Source organism: Taeniopygia guttata, chromosome 7 (assembly GCF_048771995.1).
Source record: "Taeniopygia guttata chromosome 7, bTaeGut7.mat, whole genome shotgun sequence".
Lineage (NCBI taxonomy): Eukaryota > Metazoa > Chordata > Aves > Passeriformes > Estrildidae > Taeniopygia > Taeniopygia guttata.
The window spans coordinates 12471161-12496417 of record NC_133032.1 but is presented as its reverse complement, the minus strand read 5'-3'; the positions used below and the strand labels follow the sequence as shown (position 1 = coordinate 12496417).

At 38.5% G+C, this 25257-nt stretch overlaps 1 protein-coding gene across 2 annotated transcripts in view; it reads right to left on the bottom strand.

Annotated features, from left to right (window-relative positions):
- The window catches only part of TANK (TRAF family member associated NFKB activator), a 28474-nt gene extending 7683 nt beyond the window's left edge, over positions 1–20791 (bottom strand). The window contains exons 1-7 of one of the 2 annotated variants that reach the window (XM_012574864.5): positions 20543–20791; positions 15624–15770; positions 12432–12540; positions 11488–11600; positions 3854–4033; positions 2530–2600; positions 297–415 (exon numbers count right to left, since the gene is read on the bottom strand). In XM_012574864.5, the coding sequence (XP_012430318.2) occupies positions 297–415; positions 2530–2600; positions 3854–4033; positions 11488–11600; positions 12432–12540; positions 15624–15722 (691 nt within the window). In that variant the 5' untranslated portion in view covers positions 15723–15770; positions 20543–20791. Of the gene's footprint in view, positions 1–296; positions 416–2529; positions 2601–3853; positions 4034–7682; positions 7900–11487; positions 11601–12431; positions 12541–15623; positions 15771–20542 lie in introns of those variants that run through there. The other variant, XM_030278376.4, reaches the window with a different exon arrangement.
- Positions 20792–25257: the final 4466 nt, after the last annotated feature.

Below are 25257 nucleotides of genomic sequence, written 5' to 3'. Positions count from 1 at the left end.
TGGGATATCACATGTAGTAAGTGCCTGCCTCTCACTCCAAGGGACAAAACAATTACAAGAGCCATTGATGTGATGACTGTCTTTTATAGCATGTGATTTGGAGCATTCGTCATAGAATGCCAAAACTGGCGGTGCGTTTTCTTGGTGAAATACTGAGCACCATGTGAACAGACTTGAAAAAGGCAGATGGTAAACAGTGGAAGTACTTCTATGTATGTGTAATTTGCAGTATTTTCAAATATAAAGCAAAGCTTTCAAACAGTTGAATCACAATAAGAGCTTAAGTATGATATTACCAGTTTCAGGTTCTGGCTTTATCTTAAATATACTCAGTTGGTCTGTTTGTTCTCTGGCTAGCATACATATTCGATGACACTCTTCTTTCATGTCCTGGAAAATAGTCTCCAGATTCTCTCTGGAAGATCAAAATCATAAATTAAAGAGTCAACCAATTCAGCTTGCTGTGACCTGTAATCTAGTCACACCCACAAACCAGAGAAAAACAATAGTATAAGCTACTTTTCTTGGATATCTTGTTCTTCGACATATGTATACATATTTTTGTTCTCCTCAGTAAAAGCAAGCAAAAAAACGGAATGTTGTCAAAGAGTTGTTTAGACATATCATACACATATATCTTTGAAGATAGGAACTGACCCTGCAAGGACCACCCCCAAAAATCCATCCTTTCAGTTCTTTCAGTCTTTCAGGTATTTTGTGGAAGAGTTTATATTTCCCAAGGGTACTGTTTCCACCTCAGTTCTAGGGAAAATAATATACTGCCACTATGAACATTAACTGTTTGCTGTCGTTGCCAGTGCACTTCAGACTGCAGAAGAAGGAACACGCATTTGTTATGGCTCTTTCCTTCTCTGTCTACCTGGAATTTTGGGGAGGAGTTTGTGAATGCATTCCCTCTGGTTTCATACAATATGATATAACTTTTCTTTTTATTCTGAGAGATTTAGTGTATTGTATCTTTTCCAGAGTATCACATGGGAATCTGATATTTAGTTATCAGCACTGAGAATGGCAAAAACGCTGGTGTGAGATTATTTCCCCAAAGGCACTGTTATTTAGTTACTGATGCATCCATGAAATTCCACTGTGAAATTTTGATAAACTTGCTGAGTAATTTATATTTTTAAGCACAATATAATGGATTTTATAAAATGAACGTCTAAGATGAAAAAGTGAAGTTGGATTTGTGTTCTCTTTTCCATCTTTTCACCAAAAGATCTCAGAAGGAATTTTCCTTTAATCCAGTGAATTGTTTTCCTTTTTTATTGCTTATTCATACAGCATTCTGACTGTGTTCCTACTTCTGTTGTGTTTCTCTTTCTAAAGACACAAATGTCTATTTGTATCTCATTTGAAAAAAAGATCTACAGAAGTAGTTCAAATTACTGCTGTTAACACTTTCTGATGATTTTCCAGATGTTTTAATAAGAAATAAATAAAAAAAAAAGTTTATATTCAGAATTTTAAAATATAGCTATGATTAGATTAAGTAGTCTTAATTTGCTAGACATTTGTGATACTATAATCTTACTAGTGTAAGATTACCAGCAATCTTACCAGTCACATACCTCTTTCCAAGAAAACAGTAAAGTAAGGAAGCTATTTGAGATCAGGGAAAGAGAAGACAGGTAAAGTTTTTTCATTTTTTAGATATAAATCAAAAAAAACAGTCTTTCTCACATTACAGTCTTATTTCCTCTCTTTCTTATCACAAAAGAGTAGTGAGCCAGACTAAAGATCCACGTGGTTCACCTAGCCCATGTATGGGAGTGGTCAAAAGCAGATGCCTCGGCAAGAGAATAAGAAAGCAAGAAATTGATACTTTCCCTTAATACTTCCCTAACCTCACCTTAGGGAGTTTTCTATTGGACCCCAACAAAGCTGTTAAAAGTGGCATTACTGGCTATCCTATGAAAAATGCAAACCTAAGACTTTGTTCAATATTTTTCTGAAATTACTGGCAGAAGAAGAAATCTACTGCTTTGATGCCTTGGTCATAGCAGGGACTTGCTGCCTTCAGCTTACAGATAAACTTAGTTTCAAATGATCTAATTTGGGAAGGATCAGGCCAAGAATTATTTCTTCATGCTGCCTATCAGAGCGCTTCCTGGCAGCACAGCAGGCTCCTGTGCTGTGCTGCCATCAGTTAATCCATAATGGCTGCAATTCCTGTCCAGAAGAGTTAATGCAAGGCAGTTAATGCTTATCCAAACCCCAGCATTAACATCCACCTCCGTTTCCCAGAGTTTAACCTCCTGCTGAACTGAGTTGATATCTTTCTCCCTCCCAGCTTAGCTCTCCATACTTGTAAAGCCCCAGCTATGATTCCACATAGTTGTTGGCTCTATTATCTCCCTGCATTAGCTCTTTGACCTTTGATGCTGCCCACTCCCGACTCCCTGCCCAGCCAGTTCTTAAGGTACTGTGTAGAAAAGAGGGCAATAGCTGGCCTTACTTAATTGCAGAAAAGCCAAAAGTAAATTTGAAAAATGCTGCAGAAGTATTTACCTTTCAGGTGAAATACCAGAGATCCCTAGAGATAATTCAGGCTTATCTGGAACAACTTTCTTACTTTTCACCTTGAAGTAAAATATGAAAATATTGAGCACGTTAGCATATTAATTTTGCGCTTCACCTTCATATGAATAAAAACGTCACGGGGTCCTTTACCTAGGCCTGCTGAAAGCTCTCAAAGCATTGTCAAAATGACAAAAGCATTTTGCGTGAAATTGCTAGTTCCTTTTAGGTTAACTTATTAACTCAGTGTGGCATTTCTCTGCTCATACTCCCTTGAAAGGCAACTAGTTCTAAGAATATGGCTTGATTGTAATTAGTTTTCAGTCATGTGTAAGGTAAGATTCTGTCTTTTGTATAAGCTTGTTACCCAGCTATTTTACCTCTTAAAAATCAATTTATTCACTGAAAATTTCAATGAACACATCAGAAGCTAATATGTCAGGAGTTCTAGCAGCTTTTAAAATAAGTTATTAACTTTGACTACCACCGTGTGGTTCACTCCAGTACTACATAGTTTTACATCTGCCAGGCATTAAGGGAAGTTTTCATAATAACCAGTCACTAAGCTCCACTAGAGCTACATTACCAGATGGCCTGAGTAGTTCATATGTGCTCCAAGTCAGACACGAACTTGAGCATGCCTGCCAAATCAGCTGATTTCAAAGATGTGTAAGCTTAGAAATCTGTATAAGCTGATCCATTGCCTATAACCACAGGCGTGTCTTACCTGTAAGGCTGAAGTGCAGCTGCAGCTCCTGTAGATGCATTGGAGATGCCTTACACCCAGCAACACAGGATACAAGTCCTTGTCACAGCAAACTAAGCAATTGTTAGGAGGTCTAATAGCAACAAGTCCTGTGTTGCTGTGCTCCTATGCTTACCTATGTTCACTTTAAATCAGGTAGCTAATATGTGCATACATGGTTAGATTGACATCAATGACTGCACTCCAGTTATCCCACAAGGACAGAATAGCACCCTGGATGCTATTCTGTAACAAAAATAGGGTGGCATAAAAATGAAAAAATCAACTCAGTTTTGGTGAAAACTTCCAATAGAAAATTATAAATCAGAAATGCTAATCTGGAGTTTTGACAAATATGAAAATTTTCAATACATACCATAAAATAAAATTAACACAACAACTAACCAATACGTATTTAATGGTGTTCCCTATGTGCTTTGTACAATTTGACCATTTCCTAGTAATTATAGAATGATGAAATGTAAAATAAATTTATTAGAATATTAGTATGAATCAAAACATTTCATGTTTGTCTTTTTTATTTTATCTCTACTTGGTTTCTTATCTTACCTCCCTTTTATACGTTGGCATCTGTATACCCTTTTGTGCTTCATTTAATTCTTGCAATTTGCTTTCCAGATTTCTTATTTTATCATCTTGATTGGAAATAATAGATAAAAGCTTCCTTTCCTTTTGATTGCTTTTGTCCTCAAGTTGCTTCAATTTCATGCTCTCACTGTCTAACTTTTCCTAAAAAATAATTTTAGAAACACCAGTACAATTAATAAATTTGAGGCTTGTGGAATATCACTATTCAGCAGTCTATAATAAGCTAAATGAAGGTTTTGCAGCATAAGTAAGGTTCAGTCCTGTTTATTATTATTATGTTAATAATTTTCAATTGATAGTAAAGATCTTCTACCACTACTCATAGCTGTAACTCATCATAGGTGATTACTCAAAACAACTGTATTTTCTGAATTTCTGAAAGTCATATTAATATTTATACAAAATAAAGACACTTTCTTGATTCACTTACTATATCATTTACATTAACATTTTATGTATAATATTTTGCATATATGATACATAAAATAGTATTCAATAAATTTCAATCTTATACCATTTTGAACATGGTGATAATTCTGCGAATTGAGCAAACCCAAGAACACAATCATACAACCACAGATCCTGGAATATCTCCAACTGGAAGGGACCCATATGGATCAAGTCCAACTCCCTGCTCCTTGCAGGACTACCTAAACCTAAACCACAGAACTAAGAGCATTGTCCAGAAGGGCTCAGTGCCATGATGGCTTCCCAGGGGAGCCTGTTCCAGTGACCAGCAATGGTCTCAGTGAAGGACCCTTCCTAATGTCCAACCTGAGCTTCCCCTGATGTGGCTTCATTCTGTTGCCCCCTGTGCTGTTGCTGCTCACCAGAGAGAGGAGAGCAGCACCTGCCCATCCACCGCAGCCTTTGAGGGAGTCCTCAGCTGTGATGAGGTCACACCCGAGCCTTCTCTTTTCCAGGCTCAACAAACAAGTGACCTCAGCTGCTCCTCCTAATTACTGCCCTCAAAACTTTACACCATCTTGGTTACCCTCCTCTGGACATGCTCTGGCAGTTTGTTGTCCTTTTTGTGGCACCCAAAACTGCACACAGTGCTCGAGGTGGGGCTACAGGATTGCAGAGCAGAGCAGGACAATCCCATCCCTTGCCTGGCTGGTGGTGCTGTGCCTGATGGCCCCAGTCGGCCCTTTTGGCTGCCAAAGCACACTGCTGACTCCTATCAACTTGCCATCAACCCAAACTGCAGGTCTCTTTTTGTAGGGCTGCTATCCAGCCTCTCATCCTCCAATCTTTATGTATAACCACAATTGTATTGCAAATATTTCAGTCTTATAAAGATTTGTGGAATAAAAAGCCCTGGCTGCTCTCACTTGTATGATCCATTTAGTAAATCATGGAACTTTTAACTATGTGGCATTTTTGTGGAATAAAGAAGAAAATAACCAACATTTTTTTTAATATGCTCAAAGATAGTAGTTGCAAAAATCTTCAAGAAACAACCAACAGTTAAAAACTGCTACTATGAAAACCTTATGGTTAGTTTACGAAATCTAGTATCAAGTGTCACAAAAAGTGTCCCCAAGCCCCATGATTATCTCTGCAAGAGAAGTAAGCCCCAAGGGTTAACACTTAAAGAAGAATGTAAGTGAAATGCAGTTAAATAGTCTGTAGACAGGTAGGGTAAGATGAAGAGGAAAGGAGCAACTTAGTCCTTTTTCAAGACCTTTTGTTGTATTTTCAAATGGAACTTACATAGGGTGAGGTTGTGCATTTGGAGATCAGGCAGGTAGGGGCTACCCTACTAGACAAAGACACCCATGCAGGGATAGGTGCAGAGCTGCTTTACCAAGACACCAGCTGGCCAAGCGTGGATATGTGTACATGCAGCTGACACAACTGTTTAGCCTCAAAAAGTTATACTAGCTAGATAAAAAAGAAAAACCTGCAGAAAAATAGCTTTGAAGGCATTGGTTTATAGTCTCAATTGCAACTTTGAATAGCAAATCTACAGTAAGAGCTTCAATGCAACTCCAGATTTGGGTGGCATCTTAAAGATCCAGATTAAGCCTCTTCAGCTCAGCAACTTCAAAACTTTGTCTAAAAATAGCATGTTTTAATCCCAGCAAAACTCCTTAATCCTAACTCCACTATGCTTTGCATTTCTGACAGGTCAAATTCAGTTTCCCATTTAAATATAAGGTACAGAGATACAGCTTTTTCTGTGTTTTCCTTCATCATTATTTCCTGGAAATCCAAATACCTAGGAAAAAGCTCTCATCAAAGATAACACTTGCCCTTGTGGAACAATTGTATCTTAAGGACAGTAAAATAACTCACTGAACCTGTGATACATAATTTGTCTCTTTGAGACTATTACAGCTCCAATTCATGTGTGGTTTTCAAAGGCCCTCAGATAACTGGAGACCCTGCAGTAATGGCCAGTAGTTCTCCTCCATATCTCCTACATCTGCAGGAAGTGAGGAAAAGATTTAAGCAAGCAGGGAAAAAATCCATATGAGAAGATCCATGCAACATGTTACAGTGAAGAAGTATCAGTACGTACTGATGGAAATCATCATTCCTGAGCACCACCAGGATACCAGGAAAAACACTGGAGAATCAATTACAACTTTTGGGATCTTTCAATAATACAACCCTTCATAGCTTGCTGATCTTAAGAGTTTCCAGTACTGTGCCTGGTGGTTTGAAATGATGTGGTAACCCTTCTAAACTGGCTAAAGATTACAAAGCTAATGCTTGATAAACTTCATAAACTTTATAGATTTTATAAATATGTCATACAGGTCATACTTGCTCAGTTAAGTACTTGGCAACACAATGGATCAGTATCTTTTTTTTTTTTTGCAGAGACTTTATAGGATCAGAGGATAACTGAAATTGGCAGGGACTTCCAGTATTCTCTAGCTTCTAATCAAATCAGGGTCAGTTACAATGTCTGGTCAGGTTACTCACTTTGGCCTTGAATTTCCCAAGGATGAAGACTGCACATTTCCCATGCCTGGCTGTCCTCATGGTGAAATGTTTTCCCCTATTTTCAGTCTGAACCTTTCCTGTTTCATCTTCCCATTGTCTCTTATCCTCCTGCCTTGTACTGACGATGCCTTAAGTTTTAGTTTTCATATTTTCCAGATTCTGCACTGCATTAGTACCTAACTCTGAACTTCATATAAAGTACTAGCAAGTTCTCTTCACAGTTTCATTAGACAAAACAATCCTTTTCCAGCCTGAGAACCAAGGACACTGTTGCAGCTTCAGGCACAAAAAGTGTAAACAATGGTGAATTGAGGAGAGCAATCTGGGAGGATGGGACTTCATAACCTGAAGCTGTAATTGGGACAATTAACCCCAATATTTAAATGGACCAAAACTTAGAAAAGTGTGAAAACTCGTGGTCAGGGTCCATCTTGGGTGGAGCCACGGCCAGGCTCTTGTACTGCCCAAGGTGTGTCCTTGAAAGGCCTTTTAATAAATACCTACTGTATTCCTTTAACACTGTCTAGCCTCTGTTCTAGGCAGCCTCTCTAGGCATCAGCAACCCGTTAAGAGCCTGGCTCCATCTGCCTGATAGCCTGAGTGAAGTATTGGAATGCTATTAGCTTTCCCTGAAGCCACCTTTTCTCCAGGTTGGACAAGAACAGTTTTTGCACCCTCTCATGGGATATATACTTCAGCCCCCAGTTAGCTCAGTGGGGCTTCTGCTAAACTCACTGTAGTTTTCAATGCTTTTCCTGTACTGGAGGTTCCTAAGCCCAATGTAGTATTCCAGATGCAGTCCAGTGAACGCTGAATAGAGGGAGATACTCACTTCCCTGAGTGTGCTAGCTGTGCTCCTGTTAATACAACACAGGGAGCTGTTGCCCTTCTTTTCTGTCAGGACACGCTGCTGGCTCATGCTCAGCTTGCTGTCTAACAAGATCCCAGCTCTCTTCCAGCTCCGCAGCCAGTCAGCCCCCAGACTGCACTGCAGCCAAGGCAGGTCCCTTTATTTTTCCCTGAAGTGTGCTATAATGGCCTGTTTCAGTGGCTTCCTAGAACAAACAAATGGTCAGCTAGTTTCAAGGAAAAACACAATTCAACTTATGAACTGTAAGCGGTCTCAAGGAATATTAACTGTGACTTTTAACAGTTTCCCCAAAAACTCTTCTTTATTATTGGGCAGAGAGAGATTAAACAGATGACGGAATAGGAGAAAAGGCTATCAATATCAGAATTTCTTATATCTTATATTAGGGCCTAATCCTACTGCATACATCGTACCAACAGCAAAGAACAACTAAATGCACAATATTATCAGCCAGCAAAAAATCAAGTACAGCTTTCTTTGCATTAAAGATAGGAAACAAAGTGACACCAGGGAAGCTGGTATGGACTGGAACATGGAAATCCACAAGACTGCTGCAGTAGCTCTCTTATGTCCTGCACAAAAGAGCTAAACATTTATTGTAGGATGATGAGTTTTGTGTAACATTTGTATCATTCATTCCTGACACAGTTTCTTCCTCCTTTTCATGGCACACAATGCTCTTGACAAATTCCAGACTGTGTTTAATACTGAGATTCTTGAACCAGCAAAATGGGATCATAAGCATGCTTTCTTGTCACAGGAGTTGACTTTAGCTTCATGTCTTATAAAGTTCACAAGGATTCTGGTGACTGATTGTATGAAAAAGTAGAAGCTTGACATTGTCTCATCTCTAAGGTTTTTGGTTTGCTGCACAGCTTTGGCTCTGAGACAGTGGCTGGATCCCAGTTCTTCCTACTCAATAAAGTTTAGCCAGGTCTCAAAACTAGGCAGCAATACAGGGACATTTGGTCTTCTCAAGCAGAGGGTTGAAAAATTCTGGTAATGTTGTATATAGTTGGGTACTGACCACCAAGCCAATCTGGCCCACTCACTTCTTTCAGTGAAGACAAATGTGAACAACAAAATCCCAAAGTGTCTTATGACACACAGGCAACAGACCTTGACAATAGCATAGAAAATACATACTTATGGCCACCTACTAGAAAACAAAGAAAATATTTTAAACCTCTAAAATTCAAGCTCTAATCATGCACCTATTACAATAAATTCAGGGTTTCTATTAAGTTTACTGAAGGACAGAATACTGTCCACTGAAAATCCCACTGGACTTAGCAAATGACAGTTTCAATAGGTTACAATAAACCCAAGCTTCTTATGCCATGGGAGAAACTCTGAATTTCAAGGACAGTGTAGAGGACAATGGCTGTAGGAAAAATTTATTTGGTTTAGAGCAGATTGTGGATAGAATATGATTAGAAAAATACAGGCTTTCAAATAGAATATTCAAACTTCCAAATTTCAATACCTGAAAAAGCCAATACTTTATTGAATTATGTAAAAGAATACTGGGTCAGTGACAGGATGATGGATTTTCAGTTTAAGAGATGTCAAAATATGACATCTGGGGGGAAAAAAGTACAAGAAAACAGGAGACATTCATTATATATCTATTAATAAATTCCCAGATCTTCTTAGTAATAGTTTCCATCTATTTATTAACTCTCAACAGATGTCTCTTCCATGGGGTTGTCCAATTTTCCCTTGAAGCATGAATTCCACTGCCTCACTGAAGTTTTTTTTATTCAATAAAATGATAACTTGTGCAGAGACACTGCTGTATGTCTTCACTCATGGCCATGAATTGCATGGCCAAGACACAGACAGAGCTAGTACAAGTGTCTGTGCCTCTGCTGTGCTATCTGGACATTTTTGTATCATTCTTGCCAGATCAGTGCAAGTTTACTAGACACAATAACAAACATTAGAGTCCTCCTTGTGTTGGAAGGATGGTGCAAATATATCCATGTGCCTCTGCGGAAGGCAGCCTTTGTCCAGTCGAACATACTTTCTCAAGCTCCATGCTTTTTCCCAGTTACAGGAACAGAGAATAGGCTGGGTCAACCCAACTTTGCACGGGTTTAAATCTCTACACATCCCCTCTAAAAAGACCTCAATGTAATAGCAATGTGCCTGGGTTTAAATGCACCACCATGCAGACAGACTTATATAGTTCATTCTGCATGGAGGTATTTCAGTAATATTTCTATTCATGGAATAAAAGAAGCAAAATCCAGATGAAATACCTGTTGCTGAGCGGTAACTGAAGTAACGGACTACACAAAACAATTAAGCAGATAAAGAAAATAACCCACATTCCATTAGGAAAATAGCTCCAGAAATAATGATTCCACCTTCTCATGCATTGCCTATAATCTCCTCTAGAGATCACATTATTTCAGTGTTTCTCCATAAGGTGAGCAGGCAACATAGCTTCCTTTCATTCCAAACTCATTATATGACTAAGTTGCTTAAAACGATTGTTCTTTAGTAAGCATTCTGAAAGAAGGCTATGAAATACTAGACTTGGTCAGATCTTCATGTGCAACCATAAGATACAATTTTTATCCAGCTCAAGAGAGCAAACTGCAAAAATATGCAAAGATGTTCCATCAAAGAATTAACTCTCCAGCTATGTTTTAATCCAAGTAAGTGCAAAGATTAAAAAAGAAATGACATCTTATAATTACAGATTCCGGTGTCTAAAAATTATATAGACTTTATTTTAAATAGAAAGGGAGTGTATAGGAATATTTGCTGACAGTATGTTTAAAATGTGTGCAAAGACTTAGTCTCATATAAGATTCCTTCAGGATAACTAAGAAAGCACCAGTAATCCAATGAAATTAATTTTTTTCTAATGGAATTGCATTTCTGATAAAAATGTGTTTCTGTTGATTATCACAATTAATTTGTTTGTAGCTTAGGAAATAAATCCTGAAATGTATTCTTTTTAATTCTAATGCCTCACAAGGATCTTTTTAAGACCCTTACGAAGTCTCTGCTATGGAGCTATGGAGATTCACATTCAAAAATAAGAGACTTTCTGTTACAAGACAGCTCTCAAAAACCACAGTAAGATGATTTACAATAAGAACAATGCAACTTTGTGCATCTCTGTCACTGTCTTTTCTCAGTATATGAAATTCATTCAAGGCATTTCGCAGCTATTCTGGGCTATGACTTTATTCTCATTCCTGTTACACTCAATAGGCTGTAGTGAAAATCTTAATGCTACTTCAATGAGGAGAGGCAGAAGAGAATTAATCTTAAAACTGCCTATTTAAAAAACCCAAACAAATCAGCATCTCTGGAGCTTCACTTCCTGCTCCACCACTTTCTGAGTGCAGATTCTCCATTTCTTGCAAAAATACAGAGACCGTTTGCAATTGAAATGCTCTTGTAAGAAAGAAAAAACCCTTTTTAGGGTTTTGTCAAGTTAAGAAATAAATAAGCAACTAAGTTCCTGCTTTGATCAAAACTGTTCTGGAGGGCTTGATGGCCAGACAGAGATTTCACTGGGAAGGACCAAAGATAATGCTTAGTTCACCTAAACAGGCTGCAGTGGCACAACTGCATGTGGCACACTTCATGTGTGGCATCTTATCTTCTTTCTGCCAGGGTCGGGATTAATGCGCGAGATGGTATTTCCTGTTCCATTCAAAGGCACCCATAAAAATCGCACTTGTCTTTTAGGTTCTCAAAGGATAAACCCAACACAAAACTGAACTTACTGCAGGTGACATACCTTTAGGAGTTTTTCTCTTTGCCTTGCTATGCTCAGTTTTTCAGAGAGCTGCCTGAAAGGTAAGTTGGATGTTTCAATGTCTTCATGCATCAGAATGTAAGGATGTGCATTGCCTTAAATTAAAAAAAAAAAAGCCACTGACTATCGCTGCATTTTTCACAGTCAACTTCTAAGTACAAGCAAAATTAAAAGAAGCTTATATTAACATCTTTTTGTTCTTTGCCTTCACATTAAACAAGAAAGAGATGCTAAAATCTGTGCTTAGAGACAATGCAAGACTAAATCGGCAATAAAGAAATGTACATGTACTCTTAGGAATAAAAGTCTTTGCTAGTATTTATGAAAACCAGGAGTGTTAGGCTAGTGTGAATAAATATTTAATGAGCATGGCAGATTAACACATGGTTACTTTGACTCTTTTCTCTTATTTGTGTAATACAGTCAAACAGTGAAAAATTATCCATCAATGACTATTTGATCTGAAAAAGAATTACCTGCTTATAAAGTTCCAGCTATGCAGTAAGATTAGTATCACAAGGCTCATCTAACATAAATGACATATAATCATAGCACTCACATCTAGAGCAACCCAAGAAAAACTTATTAAGAGGTAAGTGTAAAAATAATTTTGTAATAATTATAAAAAAATTGTAGTGAATGATTTGAACCCATATTTTTGTAACTTTCATTGGCTTCAGTGTAAGCAGATTCTACCTCTATAGAAAATCTCACAATTTCTTGCAGAGGATAAAGAGAGACCCCAGAAGTGTTGAATTTTATAAATAGATCTTGAAACAGCACATTTGTGTTAACTCTCACATTCACAGGAAAGTATGATACTCATTTGAAATATGTATATTGTAAAAACTGAAGCAACAAAGTCAGAACTATTCATCAGTGCAACACAGCATAAAAAGCAATCATGTGCAAACTAGAGTACATACCTCTATTAGCATTAAGAGCAGCCAACTGTGATTTCAGTTTTGCAATAATGCTGTTTTGAAGCTCTATCTTTTCCTGCTGTTCACGTATTTGCTGCGTGTAGTTTTCTGTCTGCAAATATAATTTAATTAGCATTAATCTTATTCTATTTTGACTAGGGGTCTCCTGTTTGGCATATAAAAAGCAGTTCTGATTTTTAAAGATAACAGTAGCTGTGGTCGTCTGTGTAAAAAACCTTTGGCAAGTCCATCTTTGTGGGATTGTACTGATTAGAAAAGGTATTATAGGAAATAACCCCTGAGTTTTAATAACTCAACTGTGGCAGTTGTAAAGTGTAGCTTTAAAGTTAGGATTCTTCATTTACAGATGTAGAATGCATTGGGCTCAAATTCAAATTTTAGTATTCTTCCGAATGCTTGTCAGTTTATCTATAGAAAAAAGTAATTTCCCCCCATATTTTCTAACAAATAATATAAATATAGGCTTTTAAAAAGATAATATTTTAAACTGAAAACAACAACATTGTTTATTCTATACAACAGATACTCTGTAAACCATTTTGACTGTCTATGAACAGTTTTGTACATTTCTTTGAATGCAGTGGACTAGTTTTTCTAACCTATATAATGGGGCTGGGGAGGAAGGAAAGCAAAAAGCCCCATCCTTTGTCTCCAGTATTACAACTCATGGTATAAACAGGCCACACTGCTTGTAATGTAATGTAATTAATAATGCTGCTTGTATTTCATCAAACTGGAAATTTTGTTAGACAGTCCATGAATTGAATGAATGGCCAGGTGGCAGGGAGATGCTAATATTCAAAACTATTATTTCATTAGCACATGCCTAATGCTGCAGTTACAGCAGTGCTAAATCAAGCAAGAAAACTTGTGAAATCCCAACAAGAAAACTTTCAGGAATGCACTGAATTTTTCTGAAATTAGGAATATGTCTATTACTGAACAGGTCACCACCTGCCACCATCTGGGAAAAGACTCAGCATTGTTTTCACATCTATTCATAGTTTAGCCATAGTGCTATCTAATTCTCAAATCTCAGCCACATTTAAATTCTATACCCTTCTACTGTCCACTGTGTTTGTCTGTAAAGCAGGCAGGGAAAAAATCTATAAGCAAAATCGATTTTAAAAGGCCAGGTAGTAGTTGTACTATGAGATGATTTTTTTGTTGTGTTAAAAAAAAAAAAAAAAAAAAAAAAAAAAGTGATCAAAGAGCAGTACACTCCAGCAGCTATAAGAGACCTCATGAAGCAGAAAAATCACTGAGAACCAAATTGAAAATGTACAACAGCAATGTCTTGTCAACACTTCTGTACAGAGCACAGACATGACAGCTAAAACAGACAGAAGAGAAGATGCTTTTGACAGCCAGTGTGCACAAATTATTCCTTGAGTCAGATGGCAGCAACAAGTTACCAACTAGAAGATCTGCATGACAACCAACCATCCATCTGTATCAAACACCATCTGGCCGAGATGACTCTGGCTTCTGTGTGCTTGACATGGCTCCCAGCTCTAGAGACTGGCAAAACAAGTGGCCTATCGGTAACTTAAGTAGTAAACTGTTAACAACAGCATGGTGGACAATCCAACAGTGTGTGGAGGCCACACAGTGAACAGAGGAAGTTACTAGAGTAAAGCACTGTACAAAGGTCATTCAAAAAACAGCAGAGTTTGGTTCAAAAAAAGCAACACAAATAATAAAACCCAAGTAATTTTAGTATCAACTCCTCTTGACAAAATACTTTTGTTCTTTTGAAATCACAAAATTCAACTACTGAAAGTTTGATTAGGACAAAGATTTAAACTGGTAATAATCCTTTATCAAAGACTTTAAATTTTAAATTTCTGAACCAGTGAAAATGCAGAGACCAATCTGGCAAGCATTTAGTTCACTTAGCACTGATGATCTCACACCTCTTTGGCTTTCTTGCACAGACCTTGGAAGTACTATCTCATCTTGTACTTGATGCCTTGTTTCTTGGTTAGAAGATTCTTTCATGTACTTTTAGATGATTTAGGAGTATTAACTTAACTGGCTTTCCTTCAAATAGTTCATAGCTCATCCTAAGATACAGAATTTAAAAGATCCCTAAACATTCTAAAATGTATTGCCTTTGTTAATTAGTTGCAAATTCAGCACAAAAATCACACTACTTATGCTTGTTATGTAAAGAAACCTCTACAGATTTACACCAGCACTGCTGCAAGGCTATGAATAGAGACAGACTGCACAGTGGATGATTGCCCACATGACTGACTTGAAATGTGTTTGTTCTGTGATGCCTTGGCTAGTTCATTTTGCCATGCAAGGAGATAGAAAGATTGGTCCCAGATATCAGAATATTCTCTATTAGATCCTTCCCTGCTTCCAATTCTACTACTGCTCCACAACTTGACATGGAATACGGTTCATCAGTCCCTGAAAAAAGTCCCAGCCTACCAGGTCTACTGAGTATCAGAAAGTCCTGTAGCAACAAAAACATTCAAGCCTTACTGTAACAGAGGTTCCACTGCTGGGCAGAATATGCATGATAAAAAGACTATGACAAAGCCCAAACCTGACAGCCTTGAAATACGCTGTCCTACTTGAGAAGTTCTAGAGGAGTTTTTACTGAATGAATGTTTTCTGCAACAGACTAACTAAAACTTCCAAGGTGCTTCTTACTGGTCAGAGCCTCCAGAAACTTTCTGTTATTTAAGTAAAAAATAAATGTACCAGTTATTTTTAAAAGAGGAATACTTATTCTATCAACTTTCATGTACATTTGTCACTAAGATTGTTTAATTTAAGCTATTTATATTAAAAATAGAAAAATTAATTTTTAAGAATGCAAATTAAATTCCAAAAAGTACTTTGTTAAAGTTAGATAAATTTTATATAAATCTTTGCTGTGTTTACATTAGAAGACTTCATTAATTCTCCAAAACAGACAATACTTTTCCAAACTTTAAAACTAATAAAAATACAAGATCAAAAGCCAGAAACCCACCTACTAAATTCAAAGCCTAATGAGTTACTTTGCAGTGTACTGGCATGGTTTCATAATGGCAATTTCCAACTTTAACAGATGCACTAAAGTGTGCATAGCTAAAGTGAAACTGGTATCTACACGTACTACCATCCTCTATGGAAGGATAGCTTTAAAGATAGAATTCAGATTCCAACACTTACTTTTTGCTGTAGCTCTTTCACAGCATGGTCCCTATCCATGCACGCTTGTCGATAGGCTTCGTAAGCTTTGTTAAGCTGCTCGCCAATGTTTTTGTCCATAATTCCCAATGTTGTTTCATCACTGGAAAGACGGTCAAGTTAACAGGCCTGAAATGTAATCAGAAGGAAAAAGAGAGAACATTAAGAAGCAGTAGTATATAACTAAATATATATATAATTATATATAATGCTATATAACATATATAGCATGACTTGTACCACTGCTGTATTCAACTCATATGTGCAATATGTTTGACCATTAACAACACAGCTTGAACTATAGCTCTGTTCACCTCAACATTTAATTTCATGTCCAGGGATAGGTTTAAAAAAAAGACAAACAAAAGCAGCTTAACTCTTAATCCAATTTTGGATGTATAGAATGTGTAAATGTACCTGTAGTTAAAAGTATTTAAGACTAAGACTTAAAATTGGTGCAGATTAACAGTTACCCAATTTCATGTTTAAAGAAGTTTAACGTTGCATAATTGTGAAATAAAGACAGCATTAATGACCAAAGCTAAACTCAGCTTTTGGCATTGTGTGGCAAAATCACGCTATGAAAAGCCAGTGCCCAGAGACAGAGGACTCCTGCAACTTTATTTGAATAAAGGGAGGGAATCCCCTGGGGCAAGTCCCCTGGGGCACACACTCTCTGGGGTTTTCTCTCCTTTTGGAGGGCACAGCCTCTTATCCTAAACTCCCGGCTGCATGTAGCCCTCTTCCTTTCCCCATTGGCTGAGGTACTAGGGAGATACCGCCTTCCCAGACTGCCTACCACATATCCTCCCTTGAACCTCTCATTTTACCCCAAAGTTCAGAAACTTGGGCTAGTAAGGACCCATTTGTCTGTTTAGGAATCAAACTGTCTTGGCTGTGCAACAAACTTGCTGCTTGAAGTCGGTTAAGACATTAAGATTCATTTCAAAGCTCTTAACACCCATACCCATAGAATTGTTTGTAAAGACATTAGCACATCTTTCCCATCAGCATTAAGAAATAAAGATATAAAAACTCAATTAGGTCACACAAACCTATCCTATTCTGTGCCAAATTTGAAAATATCAACACAAGCTACCCTAAGGTAGATAAAAAAAAAAAAAAAAGAAATCTAAAAATCAGTGATACCAACCAGTATGAATTATCAAGACTTGGACCTTTTCACACAACATTATGAACTTTTTACACTTTGTGTACAATTTCAGTAACAACTCCCAAAACTACAGCTCATGAACTTTGACAGATAAGACTAGAACACAATTAAATATCAGACTCCAATTCCAAGAACTTTGCAAACACAGGTAATTTGCTTCTATATAATATATGATATTAATTTTAAGATCAAAAATTTAGCATAATACAAATACAGTAGAGAACAAGTTAATGAACTCTCAACCCCCACCCCGCCCCATGGAAAAAATAAATTAGCTATTTCATCTATCCTGGTATTTAAGGCACTGTGGACTGTCACTATCATGTCTCAGGATCTCCTGGGATTATGCATAAACCACAAATACTACAAAAGAAAGTCACATGAGGATAAGCCCAGCAAGAAGAGTATGAGGGTAACTTGCCTTGGACACTGCTCAAAATGATGAAGATTACAGCTTGAAGATTTTGTTAATGTTTCCTTGCTTTTGAATAGATTCCCTATCATAGGGCTTGAATACAGAAATGTGGTCTGACTTTTCTAGAAGGTTCAACAGAGTACTGCAAATTTTATTTTACCGATATGTTCTGACAGGAAAAGCAATTGTATCTCACCTCTGGCATGGCTGTACTTCAATAGCAGCAAAGAGAATTCTTTAGCAACTTGGAACTTTTTAGGGATCTTTTGATATCATAAATGTTACTGAAATCCAAGTTTATAAGTTTTGCAAAGAAGACCTACATTGTTTCACATGAAAGGCTTTATTTGTTTTGACTTGTTTTGTTTTACTAAACACCAGTAGTGTGTTCAGTAGCTCATAATCCCGACAGCGCATAGTGTCTCAAAGCATTGTTAGTACCACAGGCTACTTCATCCATCTCCTTCCTCCCCCAAACAGTATCCCTTCAATAAACAGAATATTCATGCTCATATCTGGGGCACATCTTTAATGAAATGCGTAGGCTTTCTTTCCTTTTCAGATGAAGGACTGTTCTGTGTAATTCAATGAATAAAATAAGGTATCTGCCTTCAGGGACAGGTGCTAAACTGCAGAGGGCATTGTTATAACTGAAAGGGACTGGAAGTGTGTTCTCACAATCTTTAAAAGCTTGTGAAGTTTGCATCAGTATTGATTTTGTACTCTTCTGAAATCCTCCACTGTTAACAACTTACCTAGTAAATGGCATGTCCTATACATATAACTTCAAAAAATGAGTGCAATGGGATCTAAGAAACTATGTTCAGCTTCTAATGGAGAGAAGAGGGCTCAGCTCCATGTGACTCACAGTTCACAGAAAATGAAAGTTTTCATTTCATTCATGTAAACTTAAACCTCTATTTGAACAACAATATTTAAAACTTATACCTAATTTCCAGCCTTTTAGTCATTCATTGTGACTGGGAACATTAACAAAGAGCGCTGCTTTCATTTGTACTGATGGTATCAAAAGTAATTGATCCAACAGGCAGAACTATAGCACAGTGCCTGATTTTCTACTTGGTATGGAAAAACAACTTACTGGTAGCTCCCTAAACTTCAGACTCCATGCAAAGAAAGGTCAGTGAAAGCCATTACTAGTGACACTTTAAGATGGCATTTTAACTAGAAGAAGAATTGTCCTATATTCACCCCATACCCTAGATATTCTTCTTTGACCTTACCCTTCCCTTTCTTCTAGCATGAGAAACCTTTCTGTAAACTGTATCAGTAAACCAGTGTAGTTTAAAACTAAATACTAAATATATTTTTTGCACATTAATTTTAATGCAGGTCAGATCCACAGACCACTTCAAATGGCAGGATAACACAAGGAAGCCTGTACAGGGACAGAACTCAGCAATAGGCACACAGAACTCCTGTGTTCAACAGCAGCACTGGCTTTGAATTGTAACACGAAGTCAGAGTTGTGTAACAGTGTCACAAGTCTGCACTGAGCAGGATAAGCCAGCTTTTCCCATCTCTGGCCATGCATTTTTGCTGCTTACTGGTACCGCTAGCAGTACTTCTATGCTACACAGTTGAGTATACCAAAGTAGCTCCCTACTTCCTCAAAAAAGCAACAACAAACCCCCTAAAAAAACCAACCTCAAAATTAAAACTGGAGCTAGCTCACTGCAAGGCTGCTGGAGCACTACTACCAGCACAAGGAGGCAGTGGGAACATGCGACTAGCCGTGGGCAGGACTGCCGCAGTCTAGATTTAGATTGGATTAAACTACTCTGTAGTCACACCCCGGGTTGCCTGCTGCTGGAATAAATAACTGCTTCTTATGTTATCTGTCTCGTATCCAGAACTCCTTGCAGTTAGAAAAACTGGTTCATTTTCCTGCTTCTCCTCCATAGGCATCAATATTTATCAGGGAATTTGCCAACTGTTCCTTGTCATTTACCCTTCTCCCTGCATCCAATGAGGAGGAAAAAACTCCCTCCCAACAGCCCTAAAAAAACCCTCCAAAAACCAACAAACCAAAAAACCCCAACCCAAATATCCCCACTATTTAAATCAGTTATGATTAGTTATGCTGTATCCAAATTGCAGCTGGAACATAATTCAGCTCAAAGCTGACAATCCTGATCTTTAACAGGGACAGAATTAAAGGAAGAGATTAGTTATAGAGGTTGTTCTGAAAGTCTGAACATTGCTATGCTGCTGGAGCTATGGCAATGACAAGTGGAATTTCATATTTGAGTAAAGACTTGTATACTGGATAATCACTGGGTACAGCTATTGTTGTAAAACAAACTTCTAAGTAAACAACAAATGAAACCTGCAGGTTATATTAAAATACTTGCTTAAAATCAGAAACATTGTGCTGATATAGGTAGTGGGAAGAAAAGAAGTAGTAATATGCATTTTCTTAGTCAAATGCCAAAAAAGCTCCAACACAAAGATTAGCAACATATTTCTGCTGCAATCCCAGCTCACAGCTCACTAGTTTTCATATTGCCTCAAAAAACACCTTAAATTATGAAAGGTTTTAGCTAATCATGTGTATATGCACATTAATTCATAATACACTTTCCTATCTCCCATAGTTTCATGAGAGATGAGAACACAGGTGCCATCCAACCACAAGTATTCTACATATTTCTGCTCTCAAAACAGATTTTTCGATTGCTATATTTTCTAAGTTACACTGCCATCATCTTGGGAACTGGAAGTCTGTTGAGTCAATAATTCGTGAGATACTGAGAGCTCATTGAACTTTTTTGTGTTTTGTTTTTTTCCCTTGTTTTTTTCTGAGTAGACACAAATCCTGCTTTGCCCGACGGCGGATGCGTCGTTAACACAGCAGGAGCCCCTCGTGGCACAGCAGCGTTAGAGCTGGGCAGCCCCGTGCGCTCAGGGCTCGGGACGGCGGTTCCCGGAGCGCTGGGCTCCGCTCCCCCCGCCGCGCCGCCGCTGCCCGCGGGGGCAGCCGCCTCTTCCTGCTCCTGCGCTCGCCCGCCCGGGCCATCGCCTCCCGGCAGCGAGCCCGCTGATCCCGTCCCCCGATTCCCCGCTCCCGGAGCGCCTCCGCTCGCGAACGACGCGGCCCCGGCCCCGCTCCCGAGCCGGGCCGAGGGGGAAACGGCAGCCCCGGGAGCGGGGGGCGGAAGCGCGGCCCGGCAGCCCCGGTAGGGATGCCCGGCTCGGGATGCCCTGGTGCGCACTGCGGCCCCGGGCCGAGCGCCGCCGCTCCCGCGGGAGCGCCAGGGGCGCGTGGTTTCCAAAGCGACTCAGACTTACGAGCGCCTCACGGAGCCCGCGGCCGCTCCCGGCACAGGGCGCTCGCTCCTGCCCGGGCGCCTTAACCCAGGAACCAGAAGCGACTTCCTGCCGTGCTCTCCCCGCCCTGTGACGGGGCGCTGCCCGCCCGGCCCCGGGTCGGGGCAGGGCAGGGCGGCCGCCGGCGGTGCCGGGTTCGCGCGGGGACGGCGCCTTCCTTGTCCGCCCCGCGCAAGGATGGGAGCCGGTCCGCTCGCTCCCGGCTCTCGGGCAGTGCCTCTTCTGTCTGGCTGAGGAAGACCGCTCAACAGCCTCTGTGCTGCTCCCGAAGTCCACAGCCCTTTCCTATTTCTGTCTTTCCATGACTTAGAGTGATTTGTAAATAACAGTAGTTACATTTGTAATATACTTTCATGCTCAGGGTAGTTCTCTCTGAAGGGTCTGTTGTAGGTTACTACTGAGGCATCTCCCTGCCTGCGTTTATTTAATGCAGGCAATGAATACTATAGGTAAGATTATAATGGAAACACACGGTTTTAATTTTGCTATTGCTACAAGCCCTTCTCTCTTTAGGTCACGTGTATAAATACAGCTTTTTTTCCCTGAAGATGTGTAGGAGGATGTGAGCTGATGGGAGAACACGAGGCATTTGTACATACTTGCCCAGGATACCATCACAGAGCCAGCGGCATAGAAGCACTGCAGATTTTTAATTAATCTCATCTGTCTCTGAACCCCAGTGAACATATGCATGCAACCGAGCTGTGGTGTTTCTTCTAGGGCAGAGCTTTTTGCTTTGCCCACTCATGGATCAGAACTTGCATTCCACCCATTACAGCCTACTGACCCTGGGCACCTGCCCTTGGAGTCTTGAGGACTGAGCTCAAACATCGCCACAGAAATAGTAGCCAGGTGTTGCTTTCTGTGATCTTTTGAAGATTATTTATATTATAATTTATCTTTCCTGCAGAGACTTTAGCTTCTCTTTTGGTCTGTTTTGGCCTGTACTAAGGCTAAAGAGACTTACAGGCAGAGAGGTGAATCAGCCTATCAATATACTTCCTGTTTGGCCATTTTTAAGAACTTAAGGTGAGATCCTAATGAGCTATTAAGATTCAGAGAGAGTTTGCTCTTTTAACATATTTCCAAGAAAGGGGAATTCAATTTCCTTTTTCAGAGACAGTGCTTGAGACGTCCAAGTTAAGGTTTCATTCAACGGGGTCTTAAAAAAATAAATTAGGGTGTGGGCAAAAAAGGCTATTGTTTCTCTTTTAATTCTACATGTTACATTTTTAGTCAGTTTTGGCAAGTAGTTGTGCACTTAAAATTATAATGGATATCTCAGCTGAAACATAACCTGCATTTCTTAAATTCAGATGCAATATAATTTAACTTATGCTATATTTAAGAAGGGATAATGTGCAGAAAAGCACAAGTGGGTGTTGTCTGATGGTCAAGCATGCCTCAACTAAGATTATGGCTACCTGAATTCAAATAGCCAGAACATGTATACCACCTCTGAAATACTACCATTGCATGTTAGTTGTTTTAGGGGAAAAAATTGTTTATTTAATTCTAGGAACGTACTTAATGTAAATTTACTGTGAAGATCTCAAACTCAGCAACTCAAAACTGACAACTGTCTACAGACATGACTTTTCAAAGCACATGCATTAATCTCTTAGTGCTTTATCAGTAATATTCTTTCACAGTAATATTCTTTCTCATGGGAGAAGCTGGTTTTTCCTCTCTTTTCATTATTAAGTGCCTTCTTTCTTTAGATTTCTTCCCCCAATACAATTAGGTATATTTTACAAGCTTTACGGTAATCCATCTTGATAATCTTAGAGACCTCCAACCTTTGAATAAATTAAATTGAAGAAAAGAAAAATACCTATGAAAATAGTACAAAACCTCTATTTCATAGCTAAATTGATCTCTGATCTTTTAGAGCATTTTCTGCTTTACTCAATTACTAAATTACTTTTTGTCCTTTTCTTCTTAATCTTGCTTTCTTTTTCTTTGTTTTTTACTTTCTCCTCTTCTGTCTCTGTATTCCCTTCCCTACAGCTTTTCCAGGAACAGCTTTCTGTATTTCTACCCCACATCAATATTTTACACTTTTATGTCATTGTCAAGGCATTATTGTTTTCCTGTATGTAGTCCACACAAAACAGCTGAAAGAAGAAGCACTTATCAGTGTATATAAAAATTATTTAGGATTTTAGGAATCTAGTGATCTTAAAAACAGTTGCAAATCACTTATCTGGGCTTTGGGAGTGGTGGTGCAGGGCTTTTTGTTTTTAATATTTTATTTTACTCTGTGTTCAGAGTCAGAGAAAGTCTTACTTTGACTACTTATGCTTAGAAACTTAGAGTGGGGTGTTTTTTTGTTCTTGGTAGGGTATTTTGTTTGGATTTTTTTTTTGTTTCTTTTTTCTTGGTGATTGGGAATTAGCAAGTTGATACTTTTTTTATCGTGAAAATTCAAGTTTGTGCTCAGTGGGTCAATCAGTCTATTTAAATACTTACATCATCTATATGCAGTTTGCTGTTTTACATTACTTCTGAAATGATATTTTAACAGTCTGTGCTGATGAGTTAACGCTGTGCTGGTTGGTTACACTGCGCTGAGGCCCGGGGAGGAACTCACTGCTTTCGGGAGAGGCCGCTGCTGGAGCAGCTGGCAAAGGGCTGGAGTTCATCAAAGGTTTCATCTGATTCCTTTTTATGATTCTTTAAGCTTATAAATGCAAATTGGCTTCTACTAGAAAGAGGTTAAAATGTTTGTTTCGAGTTTTGAATGTAGCCATTCCTTCAGACGCTAGGTGGCTCACGTCAGATGTTAAACCTTTTCCAGAACTTAGTCCCAAAGGAGTGTGCGGGGTGCTGGAAGTCTCTGTTGCTCTGGGGTGTTTCACCGTTCTTTTAATCTCTTGCTGCTTTAACAAAATAAAAAGCATGTTTGATCTTGAAATGCCTTTCCTGGTCAGAAAAAGAGAACTGTGGATTTAGACCAAATGTTGTTGTTCCTTAGTGCAAAGGAAGTTAAGGCTGATTATTTTTTTCCCAGCATCAAGACTAGTAGTTGATGAACCTATGTAAACCTTAGTATATAATTTACCTATAGTTTGTAACAGACAAAATTAGTTTCTGGGTTCCAGAAACTAAAGGATATTTAATCAAAATGCAGACAGATAGATTTGGAGCACTATAGGCAACATAAAAGTAATGTCTTTTACTTTTTCGATGTATCTGAATGCGGAAGCTGATAAATCTAATTTTACTCATTAGAAAAATGTAGGAACAAAAAGTATGGATTTTCTTGTGTCATCTCTTTGGTAACAGTATAGGGAATCTTTATGTTGCCTGGAGGAGTATCAACAGGATTATGAAATGTGGTTTTGTGCTTCTTATGACTGATATTAGCTGGGAACTTCCACTGAGAAATACCCAACTGAAGAACTTCCTTAAATGCAACAGCGTGCAGACAGTCATTCTGTGAAACAGAGACTATAGCAGAGGCAGCCTGCAAACTGGTTTTGGACCCAGTGCAACATTTTTTATTTCTGTAAGTGATGTCAATGATTTCTGGAAGATCCCTACCCTGGAGAAAGGCTACCCTGCATGAAAAAGGAGCAGTGCATGAACAGGAAAGCCTGTATGCATGGGAATGGTTAACATACAACTGTTGGATGAAATATAATACATACATTTTAATGTATTGTGAGGAAAAAGCCCGTGATGATAATGACACCAAAAGAAAGTACAACAGCTTTAGAAAACAAATGTTATTCCTCTATATAGAATATAACCTGTGTTACATATAGAGGGGAGTAAAAGACAGGGAGTGTAAGGATTCTTTGAGAAGAATAGCCAATCCACTGATTCTTAGTTAAGCTTCAAATAAACTTTATTAGACAGACTCTTAAGCTCTGTTTTATTCTAATTGTGTCTCTCCCCACTTCCCCTCAAACCACTGAAACTGAGTTCTGTAGAACAATGTGGGGAAAACACCCTTGAAAAATTCATGTTCTAGCATGAGTGCCTTTTTGCCATAGAGGCAAGTATTCAGGAAATTTAACATATAGTCATTAATTCCCTAGATCTGTCAATGTGAAAAAGTGAGATATTATGGTATCCACCACATTACATAGGGCTTTTTCCTTTGTTCCATGCTAAAATTCATTAAATCTTGATAGCTCATTTGTATAGAACTATATTATATACAATATCTAATAAAAGAAAACAGGATTGATAAACAGAGCCTTTGCACTATTTATTTAATTTTTTTTGATCCCAAGCCTCTATTTAGGTTTTCAGTGTGGAGTAAGAGTGGAAGAAATCAAACAAAATGTATTTGAATTGAAATTTTTAATTTCTGGAATCTTACGACCTCTTTTCCTCTTCTACAAAAAGGGGAGCTGTATCATGCAGCAAGACCACAGATTCCACAGTATTATTTTTGTTTCTGTAGTGTCATAGAATTCCAAAGTTTGGGGAGAAGGAAGAGACAGCTGTTCATACAAAGTCATTACATTAATGGACCTGTGTTAGTATACCTCTGGAATTTCTTGTCAGAACTGCTCAGGATGTGAAAATTTTGGTGTTCAGGGAACACCAAAATTGGACAAGTAAATACTTGAGAGATTCACTGAGGGAAACTAAGGAGACAGGCAGCATCAATCTCAGGAAGTTCTCTGACCTGAAAATAGCTGGCAGCTGGGAGAAGACTC